The sequence below is a fragment of the Acomys russatus genome, chromosome 7, assembly GCF_903995435.1.
Source record: "Acomys russatus chromosome 7, mAcoRus1.1, whole genome shotgun sequence".
In the NCBI taxonomy this organism is placed as follows: domain Eukaryota; kingdom Metazoa; phylum Chordata; class Mammalia; order Rodentia; family Muridae; genus Acomys; species Acomys russatus.
Window position 1 is genome coordinate 67,064,790 of NC_067143.1, and position 23,266 is coordinate 67,088,055.

The 23,266-nt window shown below is 48.2% G+C and overlaps 1 protein-coding gene across 1 annotated transcript in view; it reads left to right on the plus strand.

The window, feature by feature from the left end:
* Xylt1 (xylosyltransferase 1) overlaps nt 1–23,266 on the plus strand; it is a 285,739-nt gene that overhangs the window by 235,519 nt on the left and 26,954 nt on the right. Inside the window, exon 6 of the mRNA XM_051149273.1 lies at nt 10,681–10,761. Coding sequence (XP_051005230.1) covers nt 10,681–10,761 — 81 coding nt within the window. The remainder of the gene's footprint in view (nt 1–10,680; nt 10,762–23,266) is intronic.

Genomic DNA, 23,266 nt, shown 5'->3' on the forward strand with positions numbered 1-23,266 from the left:
CCATGGAAACAGCTTCACCAAACTCAGTGATAGAGAGCAGCATGTGTGTCTGAAGCCAGAAAGCACAGTTTGAGGCACAGAGCATCCACTTAGCATATGCTCAGGTCAGGAGGCTGGCAGTCAAGATGTTGGGGGACCACGCTTCCCCAAGAGAACAGAGAGCACACAGCCAACAGAAAGCAGGCAGGCCAGTGTGGAGGAGGAGGCAAAGAAAGGCAGTCTAACACACAGGAGTGTGTCCTGGGTTTCAGGTGCCTGTGCTGACAGCATAGTCTGGAGTCTCCCTTTTGCTCTAGAAACTGCTATGTGTGGCGCACTATATTTTTGATTCCCGTGTTCAGGGGAAAGTAATACTACTCAAAGGGGTGGGGGAGGCGGGAATTGCCATTGTCCCTCTTTCAAAATTAAAAAAAAAAAAAAGTTAGGCTTTTATGGTTGTTGAACTTTTATTTTTAAGCCTTTGTCTTTTTTTACTTAATATAAAGTTCCGCCATGACTCGCCCCAGTTTAGAAATGGATATAAGTATGTAGTCTACAGAGAAGCCTCGGACCAGATGTCCTGAGGACTCAGGTGCAGGGCAGAGGTTGGAGTGTCGCAGATACAGTCTGATGACCACTGATGGATCTCATCGATCCTTTCAAAATTTTTTTTTCTAAAGTGTTCTGTCCCTAAGAACTGTCACGCTACCCACTCAAGGTCATTATCCTGTACTCAGCACATTCTTACCTTTTAAATTTTCTCTTCAGCTCTGAAGTAAACAATTTTTTTTTTGAGAGCTTGTGGGTGGAGACCATCCTTGAAGCAACATTTCTGATCCACCATAATCTCTCTGAAGCTAACATCTGTGCCTGCACAAAGTGTGCAGAGGTGGCCATGGGGTTTGTTTTCTATGGAAGTGTGTGTGCTTTCCTGTCTACCTTAGGAGACATTGTGACCTGGATCCAGTTCAGACGGGCTGGTGGACCTGGAAGGGCTGCCCAGAGAGGGCAAGGTGAGCAGTGGAGAGTCACCTACCCTGTGACCTCAGTCTCACCCTAGGCCAGTATCCAAACCGACGCTCTCCTGGTGCTCTGGGAGTTAGCTCAGTGCAGACTCTCGTTCTAGTGAGTTGTGGTGACGCTCAGAGAAGAACAGTGCACCCCCCTCTAGCTTCCCGTGTGCTAGATTACCCAGCTTGCATCAGGCCCCTGTGCTTTGCCCTGATTCCCACTCACTATCCAGCTTCTGGTACCAGTTTTATGTGAGCTGGGGTTTTCAGTTGCACACAACAGGTAACTCCTTCTTGTTTTATCCAACCTTCTACCTACTCTACGAGGGAGGATGCACTCCTAGGTGCAAATATGAGGCCCTCGAGTATTAAGGAGATAAGCCGCCATGCCCACAGCTGCACAGCCAACTGGTGGGACTGGAAGCAAAGCTCGGACGTCAGCTCTGTATTGAATCGCCTGCTTCAGAGTCCCCTGGGTGCAACTACAGAAACACGTTTGTGGTGACATTGAGAAGGACCTACGACTGTGGTAGGTCATGACTGAACAAACCCAGGGGAGTGTGAATGGTAAAATAATAATAATAATAATAATAATAATAATAATAATAATAATAGATAATAATAGATAATAATAATAATAACAATAACAATTAATAATAATAATAATAATCTGTTTTCAGCCACAGCACTGAAGGGAAGTTGAGCTCATCAGTACAATTCACTGTTGCTGAGTGTCCGGCTGTTCACGGCCTAGCCCTTGTCAGTTGAAATAGCATATGGACATTAATCTAGCCCTTGCAAACACAATCCAGGGTTGATCAGTCAAACATTAGAAAGAGTACTCCCCACATAGGAGACGATATAGAGTGAATCCCATTTTGGAATGGAGCACTTGTGCTGAGCAAAGGACTCAAAGAGTGGCGTGAGGCCTGGCTTAGAGTTTTGATAGCTGTGATAAAACATCTAAAAGCAATCTGGGGAGGAAAGGGTTTATTTCAGCTAACAGGTCACAGTCACTCTTGGAAGGAAGTCAGGTCAGGGGCTTAGGCAGGAACTTGAGGCAGAATGCTTGGAGGAATAGGTTTGCTGGCTGGTAGCCGACTCAAGGTCAGGCAGCTTTCTTAGGTAAGCCAGGGCCCACAGACCGACATCGGTTAACAGTCGAGGCAATCATACGGACGTGCCCACACGCTGTCCTTATCTGGGAAGCCCTTCAGCGGCAACCCCCTCCTCAGATGGTTCTAGGCTGTGTCAGGTTGACAGTTAAAGCTAAGTAGGACATATGGGAAGGTAGACTTTGTCTAATCAAATATGCTACTTACTTAATATGTACCATGACATATGAAGGCAATCAAATCACAGAGAATATGTAATTAACAAATTGACTTCAGGTACACATATACGTGCATATGTGTGTTTGTGTGCATGAGTGTATGCATCCAAACCAGGCTGAATGCATATTTAAATATTCCGTGTGTTTGGAGACAGGGTCTCATTACAAAATCCAGGCTGGTCTTGTGCCATCCTCTTTCCTTGGCCTCCACGATGCTGGCGTCACCAGCGTGCGCTACCACAGCCGGCTACAGTTTAATTTGTTCATGATTCAAGCAGCCCTAGATCCAACTGGGCCTCGTGGCTCTGGTCCCTGCCAGTCACCTTTCCATTATAGCCATCTTGAGGAAGGACTGGCTGGCTGGCGTGTTCAGAGTTCTTGCTGACGGGACATCAGATAAATGGCCTCTTCAGATGGCATATGTGTGTTTAAAATGAGAAATGCGTTTCTCCCAAATGCTCTGTGAACGTGTCAGGCTTTGCAGAGTGATTTGCAGGTCCCTTCAAAAGCAATGAGCATGTTTTAGTGCCACATCATTTTCCTGAGTAACAAAAAGGTAAATCCAATTAACGGTGATTGGGTTTTATTATCCAGGTGGCTCTCCAGCCTGCTGCCTGTGTGGAGGGAGGGACTGCCCCCACAGTCTCCTTGGTATCCTTTGCGTATGTGCCTCATGATTCCTTTGGATGCTTGCAAATCACTCCATGTCACAAGGACCTTGCTGTACCATGACCCTGGCTGTCGCCCTTGTGTGTGGCACAAGGACAGGACCTGTCAGGGAAGAGGGTAGAACAGTTGGAAAGCTCCAAGGCACACACAGCCCCAACGTTGGAGTGGGCAGATTCTGACTGTGAGAAACATATGTGCCTCGCTAAGCAGTTAGCACGCTGGCCCGCCTTTAATCGAGAGTCCCTGAAAGGCATTAAGTGAAAGAGGAAACACACCTGACTCATAGTTTAGAAAGGTTCAGTGGGTACTACCGGACGGAAGATGTGTAACAAGGGCAGCGGTTAGAGCTGAGCCAGTGTCATGGCACTGCCTGTGGGTGAGTCATAGATCTGCATATTTGTGACTGATGCTTGCTCCCCCACATGACTATAGCCAGGAGCCTAGGAGGTACTGTCCAAGGTGCCACTCACGCATCCAGATGGGGGACGCCAGTGTTGTCACCTAACAGACTGACACCAGCTGCCCCAGGCATGGAGGGTAACTCTGCCCACATCCCACACCCTAGCTTAACAAGAGGTCATGTATACTTTGCTATAAGGTGATGATTTCATCCTCTAATGGCCTTTTCATTGTTGGTACTTGACCCAAGTACCAATGGCCTTGACCCAAGCCTGGGCAGCCTACCCTGGCCAGACCACCCTCACTGCCAAGTGCCTGCTAGTCAATCCAGAATGCCCTACTCACCACTTTGCAGTTACCTTCTCTGTCCCCAAATCCAGGGCAGATAGCCAGTTCTTTATCTTGCCGCCATCTGAACTTCCACAATGAAAAACTTGAAAGGAGAAGAGGGTAAGGGGGTGACTCAGTGGGTAAGACTGCTTGCTGTGCAAACATGAGGAACCGCGTCTTTGCAGCGTTCACATAGAAAGCTGAGCATAACTGCAAACACACCTGTATACCCAGTGTGTGGGTGGGCAGAGATGGTGGGCTCTGTGGGCCTTCCTGGCTGCTAGTCTGGGTAGAAAATATCAAGCTGCAGATTCAGTGAGAGACTCTGTCTCAAAGGAATAAGACAGAGAACAATAAAGGAATATTCCTGACTTCCTCCTCCTCTGGCCTCCGTGCACACAGAGACACATGGATCCACACACACGTGTGTGTGGATACACTCACAGAAAGGGTCACTGTTAACATTCCCTCATTGCTTGCAGAATTCTTGGCGTTTCCTAAGAGGATGAGCTCTTGACTCCCGTAGTGAGCGCCTTTTTCCTCCAACAGATACACGCCCTTAGGTAGAGCTCTGTGCTTAGGGTAAGAGCTCATTTTTATTTGCCCAGAACCACCCAGTCTTAAAACTGGAATATTGCGTCCATTATTCAGGGCAGCCGAGTCTTCTGTGCCGTCCTAGATCACTGAGTTTGTTTGGGGTGCATGTAGATGAGGGGTCATTGTTGTGTTTTCCCCGGGCAACTAGCCAACCTAAAAGAAGAGAGAAATTCTGACACGGGCTTCAGCACAGGTGAAGCTCAGCGAGCTGTGTGAACACTAACATGAGTGCTCTACAGCTGCACTTCTGTGAAGTAGAGTTACCAAAATTACAAAAAGAAAAGAAGATTATAGTTGCCAGTGGCTGGGAAATGGGGGGGGCGAGTGGGGCGAGGGGCGGGGAAGGCATTTGTTGTTGACTTTTCAGGACAGGAAGGGTGCTAAAAGCGGGCAGTGCTGGTGGTTACACAGCATTGTGACTGTTCGTGGCAACTGTGCACCCCAAATAGTGACGTTGGCAAGATGTGTGCCTTGTTATTTGGGCATATTAAAAAAATGGTGCAACAAAGATGAAAACATCAGTACTGTGGATATTGTTTCTTAGGATGAAACCAAAATGGTGTATAAGTTAAACAGACAGGCCCAAGGAGATAGCTCTTGCCTAGCATGCAACAGAACACACATACTAAAGGTACTTATAGAGGGGTGATTGATGATATGCCACACTAGAGCTAGACACTGAGGCTACTCAGAATTCTGAATAAAGACTCCTCCAACTCTCCTATCCTCAACTCACCCCTCTACACACACACACGCGCGCGCGCACACACACACACACACAACCATCCAACACCTTGCATGTACACTTCTACCCCACAATGGCCAGTCCACTGCAGTCCTGACCCTGTGAGATTTACACTCCCTTGACAGTGCCATGAGGTTGAATTCTAACATGCACAAACACCGTGTGTGTGTGTGTGTGTGTGTGTGTGTGTGTGTGTGTGTGTGTGTGTGTGTGTGTGTGTGTACCACCTTGGCTACCATCGGTCAGTCTCACCCTGATGCTGAAGCTGCCTTCTGGGGTCCCTTTCAGCATTCCTGCCTTGGGAAACAGCTTTGAGATGAGAGTAGTGGTTTGAAGGACGTGCAGACGGATCTGCTCTTGACTCTTTCCTAGTAGAGGCTGAGCAGACTCTGTCTGCTTCTCACCTGTCAATCACTGCCAACACACCAGCCTTGCTTGGCTCTGATTCTGTGTACCTAGAGAGCCTTTCTTTCAGGACCCTAGGGTTCTGGCTGCTGATGGGATGTCAGAGCTGCTCCCCTTGTCATACGTGTCTCTACATTCAGAGGTATGACCATGTCATGTGCTCCAGGAGACAGCTCCTAACTTTTACACCAGTGGAGGGATGAGGACAAGTCCCCTCAGAGGGTTAGTTCCCACTCTGTGCTCTGTAAAACAGTCTGTGGGTCTTAAGCAGGGAGATACCTCCAAGTTGGGGTTAAGTTGGGCCCTTTCCTGGCTTTCCTCTGTGCCAGCTGCTATTACAGAGGTCTTACACGTGTGATTCTACTTAACAGTCCCAGCCCCTGAGGTTTATGCCTTATGGAGATGAAAGGAACTCCCTCCAAGCGTGGGCATTCCAGAACGGCCCTCAGGGAGCAGATGGGAGGAAGAGGAATGTCACCCATCTTCATAGTCCGCAGAACAGAGCTTCTCAAACTGACAAGGGCACATGTATCACCCGGAAACCATAAGAAGGCGCACGCTGATCTCAAGCCAGGGATATGGGTCAGCGGGTAAAGGAAGGGCGTGCTGTGGCCTGAGTTCAATCCCCGGGAGGTGCAGTGGTGCGTTCTTGGCAATTGAAGCACACTGAAAATGAAGGCATACAGGTCCCAGGGGCTCACTGGTCAAGACAGTCCACTTCCTGTCCAAAACAAAACGAACAGAATCAAGGTGGACAGTGCCAGAGGAGTGATCTCCATACAGTACACAAACACACACACACACACACACACACACACACACACACACACACACTCAAAAAGAAAAAAAGAAATCAAATTTATCTCAGCAGGAGATTGCCTGTTTATCAATTTATTTTTTTTTATGTGTACCAGTGTTTTGCCAGCATAAGTTTGCACCACCTGTATGCAGTGCCTGCGGAAGCCCAAAAGATGTTTCAGATCCCTTGGAACTGGATTTATGGGTGGTTGTGAACTACCATGTAGGTGCTGGAAACAGAACCCCGTCCTCTGCAAGAGCAGCCAGTGCTCCTAACCCCTGAGCCATCTCTCCAGCCTCAGGGGCAGTGTTGCCCATAGTGGCTTCCGGTTTGTGGACCAGGCTGCAAGTGTGGCCCTTTCCTGCACCCGTAGTCTTTCCTTCACTCCTGGGATGGAGTTCACCCATCCTCCCACTCACTCACTCACTCTGTCGTTAGACAGTTGGCTCTTTAACAAGACCACTACCTGTAACATCAGTGCCGGGTCCCAAGCCTGGTTCTGTGCTTTTCTTTCATGACCTAATGTCTGAGTCTAGCCTCCCAGTCTGTCAAACGAGAGTGACACTCACTCATCTTCCTAAGTATCAAATGAGGTAAAACACAGCAAGTTAATGCCCTGAAGCCAGAGCGTGGTGCATGCCCAGGGATGGTCATAGTTTGAGGCCTTTTTTTTTTTTTTTTTTTTTTTTTTGCTACTCTTTCACTGATGCATTCACTCCTGAGTCCCACGTTGTCACTAGTAAGCTGGCTTCAGTGTTTGCTTACATATTGGAGCTGATATTTCCGTGGCCCTAGTGGTTGCAGCAATGGGCACCAGCAACCAACCAGAGATAGCCTGGCCTGTGAGTAAGTTGTGGTCCTGTTTGCAGAAGGTGGAACTGGCTACACAGGTCCCAGGGGTGAGAGATGGGACCCACATGTAGAAAAACCCTTCTAAAAGGCAGAGTGTGTGTCGGGGGTGCAAGCCAGCAAGACTGGAATGGAGTAAACTGTCAGCAGATCCCAAACGCACGCTCCTCGTTATCTGGAGTGAACTAAATACATAGGCAGTTATTGACAGGGGCCTGAAAGAAGCAATCGGAAGAATTGGTCCTCAGCTCAATCCTATCTCCTTTTTGAGCAGCAGCGGGGATTGGCTGACCAGAATTTAGCATTTGAGCAGGCATATTACAGAGAAGGGGAAAGCAAGGAGCTACAGGGTCTCCTGTCCAGACTGAGTAAGGGATGGTCCCCTCACCCCAGCCATCCAGCCAGCCCAGCCAGCTCACTCACCAACACACAGGGCTTTGCTTTGAAAGGGGTCTGGCTTATGCATAGGCTACAGCGCAGAAAGCACAGCTCCTCCCGACCACCCTCCCTTCCCCCGAGATGTCATCTTTTGAAATGATTTCATGTGGAAGCATTGCTAAGTAAATTCGCTAAATGCCGATTCATCCCCATCAGATAGAGGCCCGGTGAAGCGGGAAATGTGAAAATGGCCCCAGCTCCAGCCTTGAAAGATGCTCTCTGGGGTTGCCAAATGGAGCCACAGCAGGCTGACCCTGGGAGGCCTGAGACTTCCCAGAGGGGGCTCCTGGAGCCTGGCCTTGGCCCCTTCAGTCCTCCCACCCGAGCTTCTCAAGAGGCCCTGCTTAGTATTCCTGCTGCTGGAGACCCATTCAGAGGTTAACTTGTCCTTTTATTCATCGGGTGGACAATAATGAACTGTCGCAGAGTGTGGCAGGGTTTGGTAAATAAGAGCAGCTGAGATGGAGGAGATGGAGTGGGCCTCCGAATGGCTGGGAAAGATGACATCGCCCTGGTTTCTTTCATAAGGTCATTGCATTGCTCTGCTTACCCCAGCAGCTTCGTGGAGGCTTTTTTTTTTTTTTTAGCAGCAAGCCATAGGACCCTGGGAACCTGGGTCGCCACTGTCCAGACACACCGAAGGTTGGCCTTTTGGGCCTATCCCCCCAGGATTCCCTTCTGTGTAGATCAGCAGAGCTCTGCATCTCGTGCAGGATAAGTTTTTACCAGGCTGCAGATGCAGGAAGGACTTGAGGCATCGGCCGCCCCAGCCCCAGTATGCTTGGCTTCTAGTTGACTTTTTTATTTCAGTAAGAGGCTGGGGCATTGGCCACACTTATTTTCAACTCAGCATCCCTCAGCTGCTCTGTTCCACCCCTTTCCCACTCATCTAGAATTGAGAGTCAACACACACAATCCAATGAGTGCATGGTGGCTCAGAGTGACAATACTGAAGAGTGGCAGACAGAGAGAGAAGGGTTGAGGGCTGAAGGTAGGACAGACTGGGCAGCTCAGAGGCAGAGAGAGCAGAGCAGCATGCAGTGAGTGTGTACCTACTGTGTGCCCTCAAATCTACCCATCCTTCCAGTGAAAATGCATGATGGACCTCCTGTGTGCTCAGTATGTTTGGAAGTGAGCAGTCAGAAGGCCACTGTGCAGAGAGCCTAGTGGCTCATTTATCCTTTAGTCACATAGAGGGGTGTGGCAGTGCAGCTGGAGTTCATTGCTTCCCGAAATACTACACTGCTTCTCTAAAGTCCAGTGTTAGTGTTAGGGAGAAGTACAGTAGATGAGGCACATGCTCCTCAAGCATGGGGAATCTGAGTTAAAACTCCAGCACCCACATTAAGGCAGAGGCAGCAGTGAGCACCTGCCATCCCAGCACTCCTCCTGTGAGGCGGCAGGCAGACACGGAGACTCCCTAGGAACCCGCAGGCTGGCCAGTCTGGTGTACACAGTGGAAGGTGATCCTCTGACCTCCACACACAGACCGTGCCACATGGGCCCGTGCACTAACGTACTTTCACTTGCACATACACAGAAGAAACACACACACACACTTCAAAAGAGGATACAACCTCACTGTGTTCCCATAGGACCTTTCTTCCCACCTCACCCAACCCGGAAGAGTGGTTAACCCCAGCACCCCCTCCCCCTCCCCGCCCACCCCACTTCCCCAAGCAGTGGAGCCTGGTGACAAAGGAGCTGTCACATCAGCACCATTTACCTGTTTGGGTTTATTCAGTGGAAGAGGCGACTGCATCTCTGGCAGATGGAGACCTGTGCGACTGCCTTTTAAAATACTGTCACAGCTGTATGCACAAGCTGATTAGCTGTGACGGCACTGTGAACGCCGAGATTGATGGTGATAAATTTGGGATAACAATGCTGGGAACACTGTCATCCGTTTGCACGGGCGCTTCATATTTTTTAAAGCTCTTCTCAATCCACAGCCCAGTGGTTATCGCGCACTCGGATTCATCTACTGCGCACTGTGCACCGAAGGAGTCATTTCTAACTCAACTTATCTTGACTCCTTCATCATTCATTCACTCACTCACTCATTCATTCATTCATTCAACAAGCGTTAGTGTGGGCCCAGCCGTATGCCAAGAATGAGCAGATGCGACCCGATTCTCTCCTTGTAGACCTTGTATGGAGAGGTAACCTGGAGAGCGCTTTCAAATGCTGATAAAGTCAACACTGTGACGGGATAAAGGTTGGCTAGAGGAGGCATGGGCTACTTTAGGTGGAATGGCCAGAAAAGACCTGTCTGAAGAAATGACATTTGAAAGATCTAAATGACAAGGGCAGAATTGGAGAAATAGAGGACAAAAATGGCCCAGGAACAGCAAGTGGGAAGGCCCTGAGTCTGATCTACAACGCCAGGCTGTATACTGATGACCACTGTTGCCCATGGCCAATGCTGAACACAGATATCAAAGCATATAAGACACAATGCCTGTCCTCAGAGTGCCCTGTATAACGGAGCATGTGGGAGAGAGATGCAGATACAGCCCGGGCTGGTTCGCGCTAATTGTCAACTTGACAAAGCCCATAATCACATGGGAAAACTGTTGTAATGAAGGATTGCTTATGTCTGGGGACAGGCATTGTCAGAATTAAGTTAATTGATATGGGAAGGCCCAGCGCACTGGGTGTGGTACCGTTCACTAGGCAGGTGGAGCCCTAAGCTGTATAACAGTAGAGAAGCCAGGCTGAGCGTGACCGTCAATCAAGGGAGCAGATGGGCATGCATGCAATCTCTCTGCTCGTGACTGTGTGTGGTGTGTGTTATGCCATCCCAAGCCACTGCTGTAGTGCCTTCATTGAAGTGATGGACGTTAACCAGGACAATAACCCTTCTCTCTGAATTGCCCCCTTCTGGGATGTTACAGCACAGCAGCAAGAATGAAACTAGAAATCAGCCTGCTTTCATGTAATGTAGCAGGCCCAGGGACAGGACCTGCCAAGAGGATGCATCACCAGGCTGTGTGCTGTGGTCAAAACAGGCCAATCCAGGAAAACAGAGTGAAATCTGCTTCCTAGGACTAACAAGGGAGGCAAAGCCCAACATCTCCAGAGTCTACAGAGAACTCTGACTTTCTCTTCTGTTTTCCTCCTGCAGGACAAATGACCAGCTGGTGGCATTTCTTTCCCGATACCGAGATATGAACTTCCTGAAGTCACATGGCCGAGACAATGCCAGGTAATGCCCTGAGCACCACAGAATGGACAGCCATCCCTGGAGCCTTCTCCCAGGCTGGTTTTATACAACCAGAGAAAAGTCTCTTGTGTGAGGAGAGCTCAAGGGCCCCACTTGTTAGCTGAGGACAGAGAGAAGCAGATTCTTCTCACAGGCTTCCCACTTTTCTTCCAAGAAATCTTTTAAATTTGTTCCTGTATGTGGGTGTGTATGCATCAGTGTTCAGGTACACATGTGTATGTAGCTGCACATGCACTGTGTGCGTATGTAGGTGGAGGTGCACATGTGTATTTAGATGTACATGCACCTGTGTATGTGTGTATGTAGGTGGAGCACACGTGTGTATGTGGGTATACATGCACCTGTGCATGTGTATGTAGGTAGGGGTGCACGTGTGTATTCAGATGCACATGCACCTGTGCATGTGTATGTAGGTGGGGTGCACGTGTGTATTCAGATGCGCATGCACCTGGGCATGTGAGCATGTGGAAGCTGAAGGACAGCCCCAAGTATCACTCTTCAGGTACATTTTGATTTTGAGCCAGGATCTCTCACACAGGCTCTGGGGATTGAACTCAGGTCCTCAGGCTTGCACACCAAATGCTTTATCAGCAGAGCCATCTCCCCAGCCCATTTAGAACCTTTTATGTATTTTTTCCAAGGAATTCTATGAGTTCATTTATTTATTTTGGGAATCCTTGGAGCTGAGTCATCATGGTTAGTTTTCATTTGGTTGGTAGGTAAACTGAGGGCTGCATCTAAGTGATATCCCTGCATCCAGCAGTCCTTTCACCTGTCACGCAAGAGCTACTCACCTCGTGCCAACCACATTCTAGGCACTGCTCCAGCAATGAACAGGCCATCTTCAGGCCTCCAGAGAATTTACTTTCTGGCTGAAACACTCAGGTTAGCATGAAGTTGAGTCGAGAGGTCCGACCTTCTCCTCCATGTCAGTTCACGGAGCACTCTGAGGATGGAGCCTGGAGGCACGCAGCCCCCACATCTCCCACTTAAAGCAAGCAATGTCAAAAACTAGGAGTTTGGCTTGGGAGGATGCCTTAGCCTTTAAATTACTCACCTTACAAGCATGAGTCCAATTCCCAGAAACTCTGCAAACTCCAGGCAGGGCAGCACCCATGTGTAATTCCAGTGAGATAGGAGGAAGAGATAGCCCAACCAGCCTGGTCTACATGATGAAGTTTCAGATCGATGAAAGTCGCGAGGTGCTTAAGCATCACCACCTGACATTGCCCTGTGAGCTCCACGCTCATGCCATATATGCACACCTGTGCCTGTTTACACGTGCATAAACACATAGAACACATATGTGAACACATACTGAGACACAAACAGCATCTCTTCCTAGTAGAAGAGGCAGTCTTGAGTAACCCCTAGGTTCCGGCATTGAAAAGCACACAACACACTCTGTTAGTTCTAGAAATCACTGTAGCCTGTTAATATTTTGTGTTAGGCCCCTTTGATATTTCATGTGGCTGTTCGTTTTGGTAAACTCGTATGAACATAATATCTCCCATGAGAATCAAGATTTTCGATTAACCACAACAAGCCTGGGAGTCCCTAACCCTGTGTCTGACTTAGCTCAGGGCTGACACCGAGTGTAACCCTATCTTCCCCAGGCCATTCAAGCTCTTCTCCCCGTCTCTGATCTGGCCATGGTTGGGATTTGAATTTACAGTCCCTGTTCAGGATTATCTCTTTTATGGACCATGAAGATGGCTGGTTCTGTGACTCAGTTTACCCTGTTGTCGTACAGAAGCAACACTACGCTCCCTGCCAAGAGTGTTCATGGAGTCCTTCCAGAAAGTTTAGGTTATGTTATTTCCTAAGTTTCACCTGTGGTTTTAGCCGCTGACCGTGCACATGTTGGTCCCTACTTGATTATATTCTTCCGTTGTATTTAAAAGGGACTCCAGTGCCTAACAGTGCTCTGTGCATCCCTGTCAGTAAATGCGGCATGTTCAGGCCACCAGTGGTGGAGTGGCTGGCTGGACAAGGACAAATCATGGCCATGGTGGGTCATCTTCCTGCTAAGACCCCAGTACTCCGCTGGGCTTCTTGGCTCATTGCATATGATATTGGCCTGATCCAGTGTAGATTTGAGAATTGATATCTTATCTTTATTCTCAGAAAATGAAAAGGAGGCTTCAGGAGCTCAAACGGCTTTTCTAAGGCTGTCCAGGTGGTATGTTAGGACTTGAACCCAGGCCTTTCTGACAACAAAGGCATGCGTCAGTTAGCTCTTGCAAACATTCTACGGAGTGCTCATTATTAAAAATGACCCTGATATTGATATTCCTATCCCATGGGTAGATAATAAAGCCCTTCTTCTTCCTCATGTAGCCTATAGGATGCGAATAAAATTGTCTGAACAGCTTGCATCATGGGCAAGGAGCCCATTTATCAACACGTATCAAAAATCATATCCGCCCCAGAAGCACTGTTTCAAGATAACCACTCTTTGGTCTTGGCTCACTATTTCTCCCTAGTGTTGCTCTAGTAACTTGGTAGCACAATTAAAGTCATGAGCTTTGAGGTTGCACCTCCTAGGATGAAATGCTGATCCACTGCATCTTGGGCTGTGTTCAGGCTGTGTTGCATTGCTTGTGGAACTTAACCTCTGTGCGACCGTTCCTTTACCAGTAATGTTAAGTAGTAACAATCCTACGTGGCTAGGATTAAATGAGATGTTGTTGTTGTTGTTGTTGTTGTTGTTGATGATGATGATGATGATGATGATGATGATGATGGAGGACAGGTGGTACTTACATGGCTCATAGCAGCATAACATGTTACCAGCATGTGCCTCTCCATCCCTAAAGCCCAAGTATCACAGATCAAAATTGCCCACAAGTTACTATAGTCGCTCTTCGCTTCCTTAGCCGGGACTCTCTCATTTACATAAATTAAGGGCTATGGGTTTTGGTGTTAATTTAGTAATAAAATGAATCAATGTGCCGTCGCCTGCAACTTCCTTCTCTCTTGTCAGCCAAGTCTTCCCTTGCTTTGGGTACAAGGCTCCCCACAGCCCATCTCTCATTACCTGTACCCTGAGCCCAGCTTCGCCCTGGATCCCTTCTTGGTGCTGTGGCACAGAGAGTTCTTCTGGTGGTGGATGACATGACGTAAGCCTGCTTCAGACTTAACTTGTGCATGAGGAGGGTTAGTGGAACAAGTTACACTGTGTAACTGTGTATGGCTGAATTAAGCAGCTGAAGTGACAGCACCAAGTCTAGATGATTCCATTTTTCTTGAGTGCTGACTTAATTATCTAGCTCTAGTTGTGTGGCCATTGGCAGCTCGGTAGCTGGTTTTATATTATAAGCAAGGAAGCTGAGATACAGAGAAATGTTGGACTCACAGAATCAGGACAAAGCTGGGACTCAAGCCTTCCTGCGTGTGTCCAAAGAGGCCAATCTCAAAATTCCCACAGGGCATAACTTCCCTGTGTTCCAGACTTGGTTTGCTCCAGTAAGCCAGGTGCTTTTTTTTTTTAAATTATCAGTTCTTTGAGAATATTGTACAATGTGCATCTTAGAGTTACTACTGCAGTGACAAAACACCATGACCAAAGCAACTTGGGGAGGAAAGGACGGATTTGACTTACACTTCCACAGCTCTGTTCATCATCAAAGGCAGTTGGGACAGGAACTGAACAGGACAGGAGCCCAAAGGCAGAAGCTGAGGCTGAGGCCATGGCGTGTGCTGCCTACTCGGCCTTGCCACTCGTGGCTTGCTCAGCCGGCTTCCTTATATAACCCAGGGCCACCAGCCCAGAGATGGCACCTCCCACAATCAGCTGGACACGGATCACTAATTTAAAAATGCCCTACAGGCTTGCCAAGAGCCTAATCTTATGGAGTTCCCTCCTTTCAAATAGCTCTAGCCTGTGTCCAGTTGACATAAAAACCAGCTGTCATTACATTTCCCCCCCCCTGACCCCCCCCCAGTCCTCCCAGATCGACTCTCATCCCTACACACTCTACTTTGTGCCGTTTTTTTTTTTTTTAACTCTAAAAAAAAATTTAAACCCATCAGAACCAATTTATGATGCCCATATATTCTTGGCACTGTGGCCTTCCACGTGGAGCATGGAACTTACGAGGGACTATGTTCTCTCTCTCCCTCTACCAGCAGTTGTCACTTGTCAGAACCTTCCTAACTAGGCCTACGACTTCATGGCCACCCTCCACCTTGTTTTGGGATTCGGTCTGGCTTGCCCTTGCGTGAGTCTTGTGCATGCTGTCCCAGCAGCTGTGAGTTCCTGTGTGCCACCTGCTGTGCTCATAAGGCACTGTTTCCTCATAATCATAATCATCCACTGTCTCTGGCTCTTACAGTCTCTCTGTCCCCTCTTCAGCAATGGTCCCTGAGCCTTGGGAGGGAGGACGGGTGTTATGTGGAGGTCTCAGTTAGAGCTGAGCACTTTGAAGTCTCTTACTTTCTTCACAATGATCAGTTGTGGGTCTCTGTATTAGTCACCATCTGCTGCAAATAGAAACTTCTCAGACAAGGACTGAGACAGGTATTTGTTTATGAGTGTAACGACCCATCATTAGGAGTTGGTTTATAATATGTTCATTTATCGGAATAATAGCGACAGGTTCTCTCCTGGGCTGATGACCCATGTAGCCATAAGGGCCTTGGCCTGATAAACGTGCTAGGGGATTCTGAGGCAAATGTCTCGGCTCCACTGAGCTGTAGTGTTCTCCCCTTCGCAAAGCAATGCAGCGCATGAGCTAGTTCCCAGAGCCACACTGAAGTCTGGAATGGCTTTCCTCTAGACCCTTGTAAGAGCAGATGACAAAAGCAGAGAGACTGAAAGGCGGAAAGACATGAGGAAGAAGAGCAAGCAGTAGAGTGCCACATAGGTTGCAGGGTGCCTCCGTTTTCACTTCTGTACGGAACCTCATAGCCACTCTGACCCTCAGTGCCTATCTCCAGCCCTTAGCAGCTAGTTTTAACTTTCGGCTCCCACTGTAAAGCAATCTTGTATTTTAACAGCTGCCAAATCGGTGCTGACTGTTCCTATAATTAAATGGATGGGAGTGCAGTATTCGCTATTGCCCCCCAGTTTAGTTTGCATCCAAAAAAAAAAAAAAAAAAAAAAGTCACCAATGGAATGACTGACTTGTGGTGCAGTCATCATTTCTTAGGGAGCATCAGTAGGACCAAAGCCTGTGCCCTGAATAATGACATTGTGTCTGGAACTCCTCGCCCCTCTGCTCAGATGCAGTCTGCCTGAGTCTTGGTGTGTGGGGACAGGGAAATAGGGAAAGTCAGCTCCCTCTGATAACAGTAGTTTCTTCTGGGATATTTTCTGCTCCGCGTAATTTCTCAGTCACCAAGAGCCCAGTGTTTGTTTGGTATGTGATAGGATGTAAATGGTAAAAAAGAAATGATGGCATCAAAATCTCATCTCTGCTACATCCCAGCTATGGGTCTCCGGCACTGAGCCCTGACTGTCCTTATGCCTCTGTGTAAAGCAGGCAAATAGGCAACAGCAGCATGGAATGGCTCACTGACTGCTGGACGGCATGGAGCTGGATGCTTCGAATATGCTGCCTCATTCCAGCCTCTCAGATGCTCTCGCGTTAGAGAGAAGAACACATCTGAGGACTAGAGAACCGCCTTGTCTTACCCACTCGCGCCGCTAAGCTCTTATGGCTGGCTACTGACGGAGCTGCAGCACAGAAGTTAACTTTGCAGGCTCTGAAGCCGGAAGGCCAGGGGTCGCCTGCCCGTTCTCAGCACTCACCGTGAGACCCACTGTAAGCTGCATCAATTGCCTGTTTATCTGCTCCCTAGTCAGTCAAACAGGACTGATGGCAATAAGGTCAAGCATGGAGAATGTGCCAGAATTTTCTGAGTTGTAGACAGACATGATGGTTCACCCCTTTAATGCCAGCAACTTGGGAGGCTGAGGGAGGAAGATTGCAAGTTCAAGGCTAGCCTGGGAGACTTAATGAAACCTGTCTCAAAAGTTTAAAAAAGAAGCCATATGAGGCCAGTGAGATGGCTCAGTGAGTAATAATGTTTGGCCATAGAAGCCTGGTGATCTGAGTTTGTTCCCCAAAACTCATGTAAAGGCCGGAGGTGAGAACCAGCTCCACAGAATTGACCTCTGGTCTCCATATGCACATCATAGCACATGTGCCTACACACACACACACACACATACACACACACACACACACACACACACACACGGGAGGGAGGCAAAGTGCAAAGACAGAGACAGAGCGACAGAGACAAGGAGAAACATAGCCACTCACAGAGGGAGTACGTAATATTCATTCATTTGTTTTTTTAATGGCTGATGGCTAATTAATTGGGTAAGGATACTTGTTGCCAAGCTTGACAACCTGTTCAATCCCCAAAACCCACATAGTAGAAGGAAAGAATCAGCTTCTGCAAGTTGTTCTGTGACCTCCACACATTTACCATGGCATGCATGCATGCATACATACATACATACATGTGAAATAAGTACACATGAAAGATCTAAATATGTAAGTGACTAAAAGAGGCCTAGAGAAGAGGTGCTCAGCAACAGAGAGCCTGTGCAAGGCCCTGAGTTCCCCTTCCGATGCTGCAGAAACAAAGAAGGAAGCAAATTAATATATAGCTTCTTGGGGCAACTGCTTTGCACGGGGACAAGTGGCGATGGTGATGGAAAAGCATCAGAAGTGACAGACATGTGACTCCAACTCTCAGAAGAGCTTCCAGAGTCTTCCCAGTGCGGGAAGCACAAGCAGGTGTGAGGCTGGGAGAGGATCTAGCTCCAGATCAGGACCAGCGCAGGCAGCTCCCCCCACCTCTCCTCCTGTCTGGACTCACCTGCTGCAGGCAGCGTTCCCATGCTGGGTACCAGGATGGCTCAGAGCAGTGTCAGGTACCCCTTTTCTCTAACACCGAATTAATTCTCCACCTCAAATCTCATCGGGTGTGTAAACAGGCAACTGATTAACCTGAAGTTGCCAGGTCCACAGGGCGCCTGGCCAGGAGCCTCCTACTGGCTGATCTGCTGTCTGGAGGCTCTTTGGTACCGCCTTGCTTCTGCAGAGATGGGCTCCCTCCTGTGGCTCACACACAGCACTCTAATGGGAGCACATAATTAATGGTACATCTGCAGTACAGAAAGCAGATCACACTGCAGTGTTTCTCCCCATGCACCTGTCTTAGCTATTTATCACATTCAAGGTGTCCCATAAGTTTCAGGAGCCATGTCACCTTAGAACTTTGTGTTATGCCCACTCTTGCCTCCTACCCCCTGCACAGGTCTATACATGCATGCCCTCCTATTTGTCTGCCCTGCGCCTTTCTGTTTTTTCAAGATGGTGTGAAGTCTCTCCCCCTCCCCCTTTCCCTCCCCCTCCCCCTTCTAGTGAAGACTACATGATAGTCTTCTGACTTTCTCTCTCTCTCTCTCTCTCTCTCTCTCTCCCTCCCTCCTTCCCTCCCTCCCTCCCTCCCTCCTAGTGAAGATTGTGGTGTGTACAGCAAATGATAGCTGTCAGAACTACTTGTTTCTCTGCCTCTAGCGAGGAGAAAAGCGCAGAAATAGTGTTCTCAGTCCTCGTCCTGGCAGAGACCAGGGTCCTGGAATCTCAAAGATGCTCTTTAGAGCTGATAAAAATCATGACTGCCCCAAGCCCTTCAGTTCCTTCTGCTACTGAAGAGTAGAGTTATGCCAGGGCTCCGAGAAGAGTGTAGCCAGCAAAGCTGCTGGAGTCTGCGCAGATCAGGACCTAGCGCCAGCTCCTGGCCAGCTCCTGGCCTGAGGTAGTAGGGAGGGTTTGTGTTGATAGCGCTTGGAGAGGATTAGAAGGACAAGTAGGACACCTATCACCTTCGCCATCACACTAGCATAAAATAACTGCAGGGACTGGGCTTAGGGGGGAACCCTGGGTGTTGTCCTTGGTGTTGATGTACCCTTCCGGTTCAGCATGTGGGGAGTTTCTTCTTTAGCTCTGGCCACAAACTGTGAGCTTTTCTGCTAAATCCTAGAAGATGAAAGGTAGAGAGATAAACATTGAAAACACCCAATAGTCCAAATGTTTTTTGGGGGGATGACTGTATGACCGATGCTGCATCAAGCCTACCCCTGTGCTAACTCTTTGAGGTATTTGAGGCATTGCGTGGGCCAGTCTTTTCCACCTGAGATATTGGAGCAGCCCTTGGATGAAGGAGTGTGGGGTTGGTTCCAGGTGTAGAGCCTAGACCAAGTAGCCTGGCTTTCTGGCTCTCCTGCGTCTGCGGCTGTGGTGTATATTACATATTATAGTTGCAAGGTGGGAACATGTCAGACGCTTGACTGACTGCAGAGTTTGTGGGATGTTGTGACTTGTTCTGTAGCTTCGGTTTTAGTTGTTTGCGTATCTGTATGTGTGGAGATACTTGTGTGGATAGGCATGACCTTGGCCTAAGAGTTCGCTAATTAGGCTGGGCTGGCTTACCACTGAGCCTGGGGAGCCACTGGCCTCTGCTTCTGAGCAGGGGGTTCCAAGCGTGCACCCCCACACTTGATTGTCACATGTGTTTCTAGAGACAGACGGCCTTGCGTGTTTATTTTCTTACGTGGCAAGCACGCTGCCCAGTAAACCATGACTCAGCCCTTGGCTTTCTGTCTTACATGAAGTGCCCTGTTTGTGTTTTTCTAGAGGGGCCCCACAACTGGGTGCCGGCCAGGGGGGTGCATAGAGCAGACGTGTTTGTCGAGGAAGGAGACTCTGAAGCATCATTCATCTACTCTGCGTTTCTGCTGCTTGCTCAGCTGCAGCATCATTTACCTTAGTGAACAGCTGAGGACTTTTCCAGATACACTGTAGGCCCCAAGAAACAGCCTCCAACCTTCTAGAACTCACGAGAAAGTCCTGAGATAGCCCCCACACTTTTGGCTATGCCAAGCCGGCAACCAAGGAGTGAACAGAATCGAAAAACTGCTTTGGCTCCTGGTGATACGGTGGAGCCGTCATCACTGACCTCTTCTCCCCTGGGGACATTTGGGCCCTCTGCCTCAATCGAGACCCTCCGTGTGGCTCACATTCCTTCCTAGCTATTAAACGTTTGGTCCATTGAGTCCCAGTGCAGCCTATTTAGTTAAGACCCGGTCCTATACTAAAGGTACACAAAAATAAATAAATAAACCTTGGAAGGCAAGCCACACATTTTTAGAACTAGATGCAAGTGTTTCTATTTGAAATTCATGAAACCCATCTCGAAGGCGCGAGTCCTAATGGGCCCCCCAGAAAACCTTCTTTCAAAGCAAAGATGAGACTCCTATTCTCAGACATTGTCTCTCTGAGGCAAATAGAAACGCTCACGTGCGTCATTCCTGCCCCTTAGCGAAGGACCCTGGTGAATGCTCGCTTGCGTCATCCCTGCCCTTAGGAAAGGGCCCTGGTGAACTGGAGCAGCAAAGAGTGACAGAAACATCAAGAGTTCAAGACCTCCAGCTCTGTGGGTTTGGGAAGTTACTTAACCTTTCTTGGTTTGGTTGTATTTGAGGCGCGTTCTTGCTGTGTAGCACCAGCTGCCCTGGTTCTCACTGTACAGCCCAAGCTGACCTTGAGTTCAAGGCGAGCCTCCTGCCTCACTTCCCCAAGTGCCGAAATGTCCAAGCCTGCCCGAAATGACTCAGGCTTTCAGAGAGCCCATTCTGCTAACATACCTGCTGAATGTCAGATGTTAGAGGAAGTGGGTAGGCACCTGGTTGTGTCATTTCTGTGACTTCCTGATTGTCGAATGGCTGTGGCTCCTGCCCTTCCTGTTGTTTAGTCATCTCACGAGCAAACATTTGCCGAGTATCTGGAATATGGAATGTATTATTATATAGGTTACAGCCAAGAACCAAAAGACAGACATCTCTAGTGTCCTGAGACCTCGTGAGCATAAATAGATGACAAACCTTGCATTTGAGAAAGAGTATGCAGTGAGTAACAATAAGGCTTGGAAAAGATTCCAGGATGCTGGGAACAGGAGAGGGGTGCCACCTATGAAAGAGCTGATTGATGGTTGCCCCCATGCATTGCTTGGGTGACCAGTGCTTACTAAATGCTTTGCAGGGGCCTTGCAGGAACATCTGACTTGAGAGGCTGTTGGGACTCTGTATAATGTGTTCATGCAGACATGCTGAGCTAGGACAAGTGCCTGGCTTTTTATAGTGCCTATGTTGCTTTGGCGCCACCTGTTGCCCAGATGACCCAAGGTAACCATGGCAATGAGAAATAAAACTGGGAGGATGGAGAGAGCATCTCTGGGCCCCTTCTGCACATCATTAGTTTCATAGATGCAAACTAGTACTTGGCCCTCATGGGAGGGAGACAGGAGCAACACCTATAAAGAGGGTATATTTAGGCTCACCTTGCCTTCCAACTTCATCTATTATCTTTTAAGGTATGGTGAACACACAGGACATAGAAAATTTACATTTAAAAATTAAATCTTGGCTCAAAGAGTTGACTCTGCTCCCCTGGTGGGTACCCAGACTGTATGCTGTTGCCATCTTCTTCCAAGACAGAACTAAGTAGCTCCTTTGGCATGAGAAACTTTTCTCAGGTTTGACAAATGGCTTGTGTTTGTTTACTCGCCTTAACCAAAGCACATATTTTCAGCTTATCCTGTTTAGAGTGACAGTGAACATGGAACCCACTCTCCCAAGGCCGTGAACATTTTCTTTTGGAGATGACTCATACATGAATATTGCATTTGAGTATTATGACCCGGGAGAGAACATTGAAATTACAAAAAGATGCCTTTAGCCCATAATTGAATGTGGAGCTTAATCACCATTCCACAGAAGGAAGAATTTGCCAGGCCCCTCGCCCATTTCTCTGATAGTATGGTTTCCGTGTAAATTTTCATATGTTACCTGAAATTAAAGTTTTTAGTGTGGCTCTGTGCAGGCACTGGACATTATCGTGTGATTATTAGCAGCCAGCCAGAGTCAAGGCAGGATTTGATATTTCAAAGCTCAGGGCTGCTTTCCACAGTCCAGTTATGCTTCTGTGGAAATCATAGTGTGACTGTACGGACAGCTTTCACTGGGCTCCCCAGAAAGATTGGGGCTTTATGAATGAACTCATTAAAAAAAAGAATAGGACCAGGGGTACTGGGCAGCTGGGCATTCCGGTGGACTCTGCTGGCATGTGAGTCCTCTGTGTGTCTTTGGAAAAGCAGCCAGCCAAAGATGGAGCAGGACTGCAGGACTGCTACAGACGTGGCAAGGAGAAGATTCACACAGAGGGTTAAGAATCAGAGCTTCTAAGATGCAGATTCCTGGACCGGCCCATGGCTCAGAAGGCTGGGACAGCAGAAAGATCCCTGCTTTGGGATCCTTCTGGGCCATAAGCACTTCACAGATTCGCACCTCACTAGAGTAAGGACCATCCCTCTTTCTGCTCGGTCCCATGGGCACCTAGAACCATAGCACACAGTAGGTGTTCAGTAAAGGCTCACTGTGAATGAGCTGAAAGTTCAAGAAGAAAGCTTGCTTATAGCTCTGCCCACACTCCCAACACACCCACTCCCTTATATCTCAGCTGGAGAGATTTGATTTTCCTAACTGCAGAGAGAGGCAGAGACACACAGAGAGACAGTGAGAAGAAATGCTACTTCTGCCCCATCTGCAGAAATGAGGTGTGTGTGTGCACGCGTGTTTGCAAGTGTGTGTGTATGCATGTTTGTACGTGTGTGTGCACGTGTGTGCCTGTGGGTGCCTGTGTGTGTCCTACTCTGAAAGTCAGGGGTGTCAGTCTTTTGTTTGCATGGGAAGAGCTCAGAGGGTCCTTTCATTTATTTCCCCCAAATGCAACCTGAGATCATGTAAGCCACAAACCACACCAGCACCAGTGGCCACTGACTTAGTCACAGACTGGAATTACAAACTCTCCTATCACGTTATAGTTGGGTGTAAATGCCTAAAGGCATAATTCATGCCCACTGATTCCACAAAAGTACTTATTAGACACGCCAGGATGCCACCACATCTTGTCATTTTAATGTGCTAATGAAATACCCAAACGATCCTAATTTGTTATTTTTTTAAAAAAAAAAATATTTTACAAACTCATGTGTAATGTGTGAATTGAGAAACAGCTCTGAATGGGATTGCAGTTCAGTGGTGGTGTGCTTGCCCAGCACATTCAAGCTCTGGGTTTGAACCTAAGTGCTGAGTTAAAAATAATAAATAAATAAATAAATAAAGCAAAAATCCACTATACACATTAATTAATACAAATGCATCATGGTTTTGTTCTAGTTTTCACAGCAGAGCCTTCTTCCTGGACTTGTGGTTTATTCATGGCAAGCCTTTACTGAACACCTACCACGTGCTAAGCATGGCGCCAGGTGCTCATGGGGACCAAGGAAAAGGAAGGGTGAGCCTTCCTCTAATGAGCTATGTGTTCATCTGGAGCTTACATCCCAGAAGGCTCCTCACGTGCAGACATCCATCTGGGGTGTGTGTGTGTGTGTGTGTGTGTGTGTG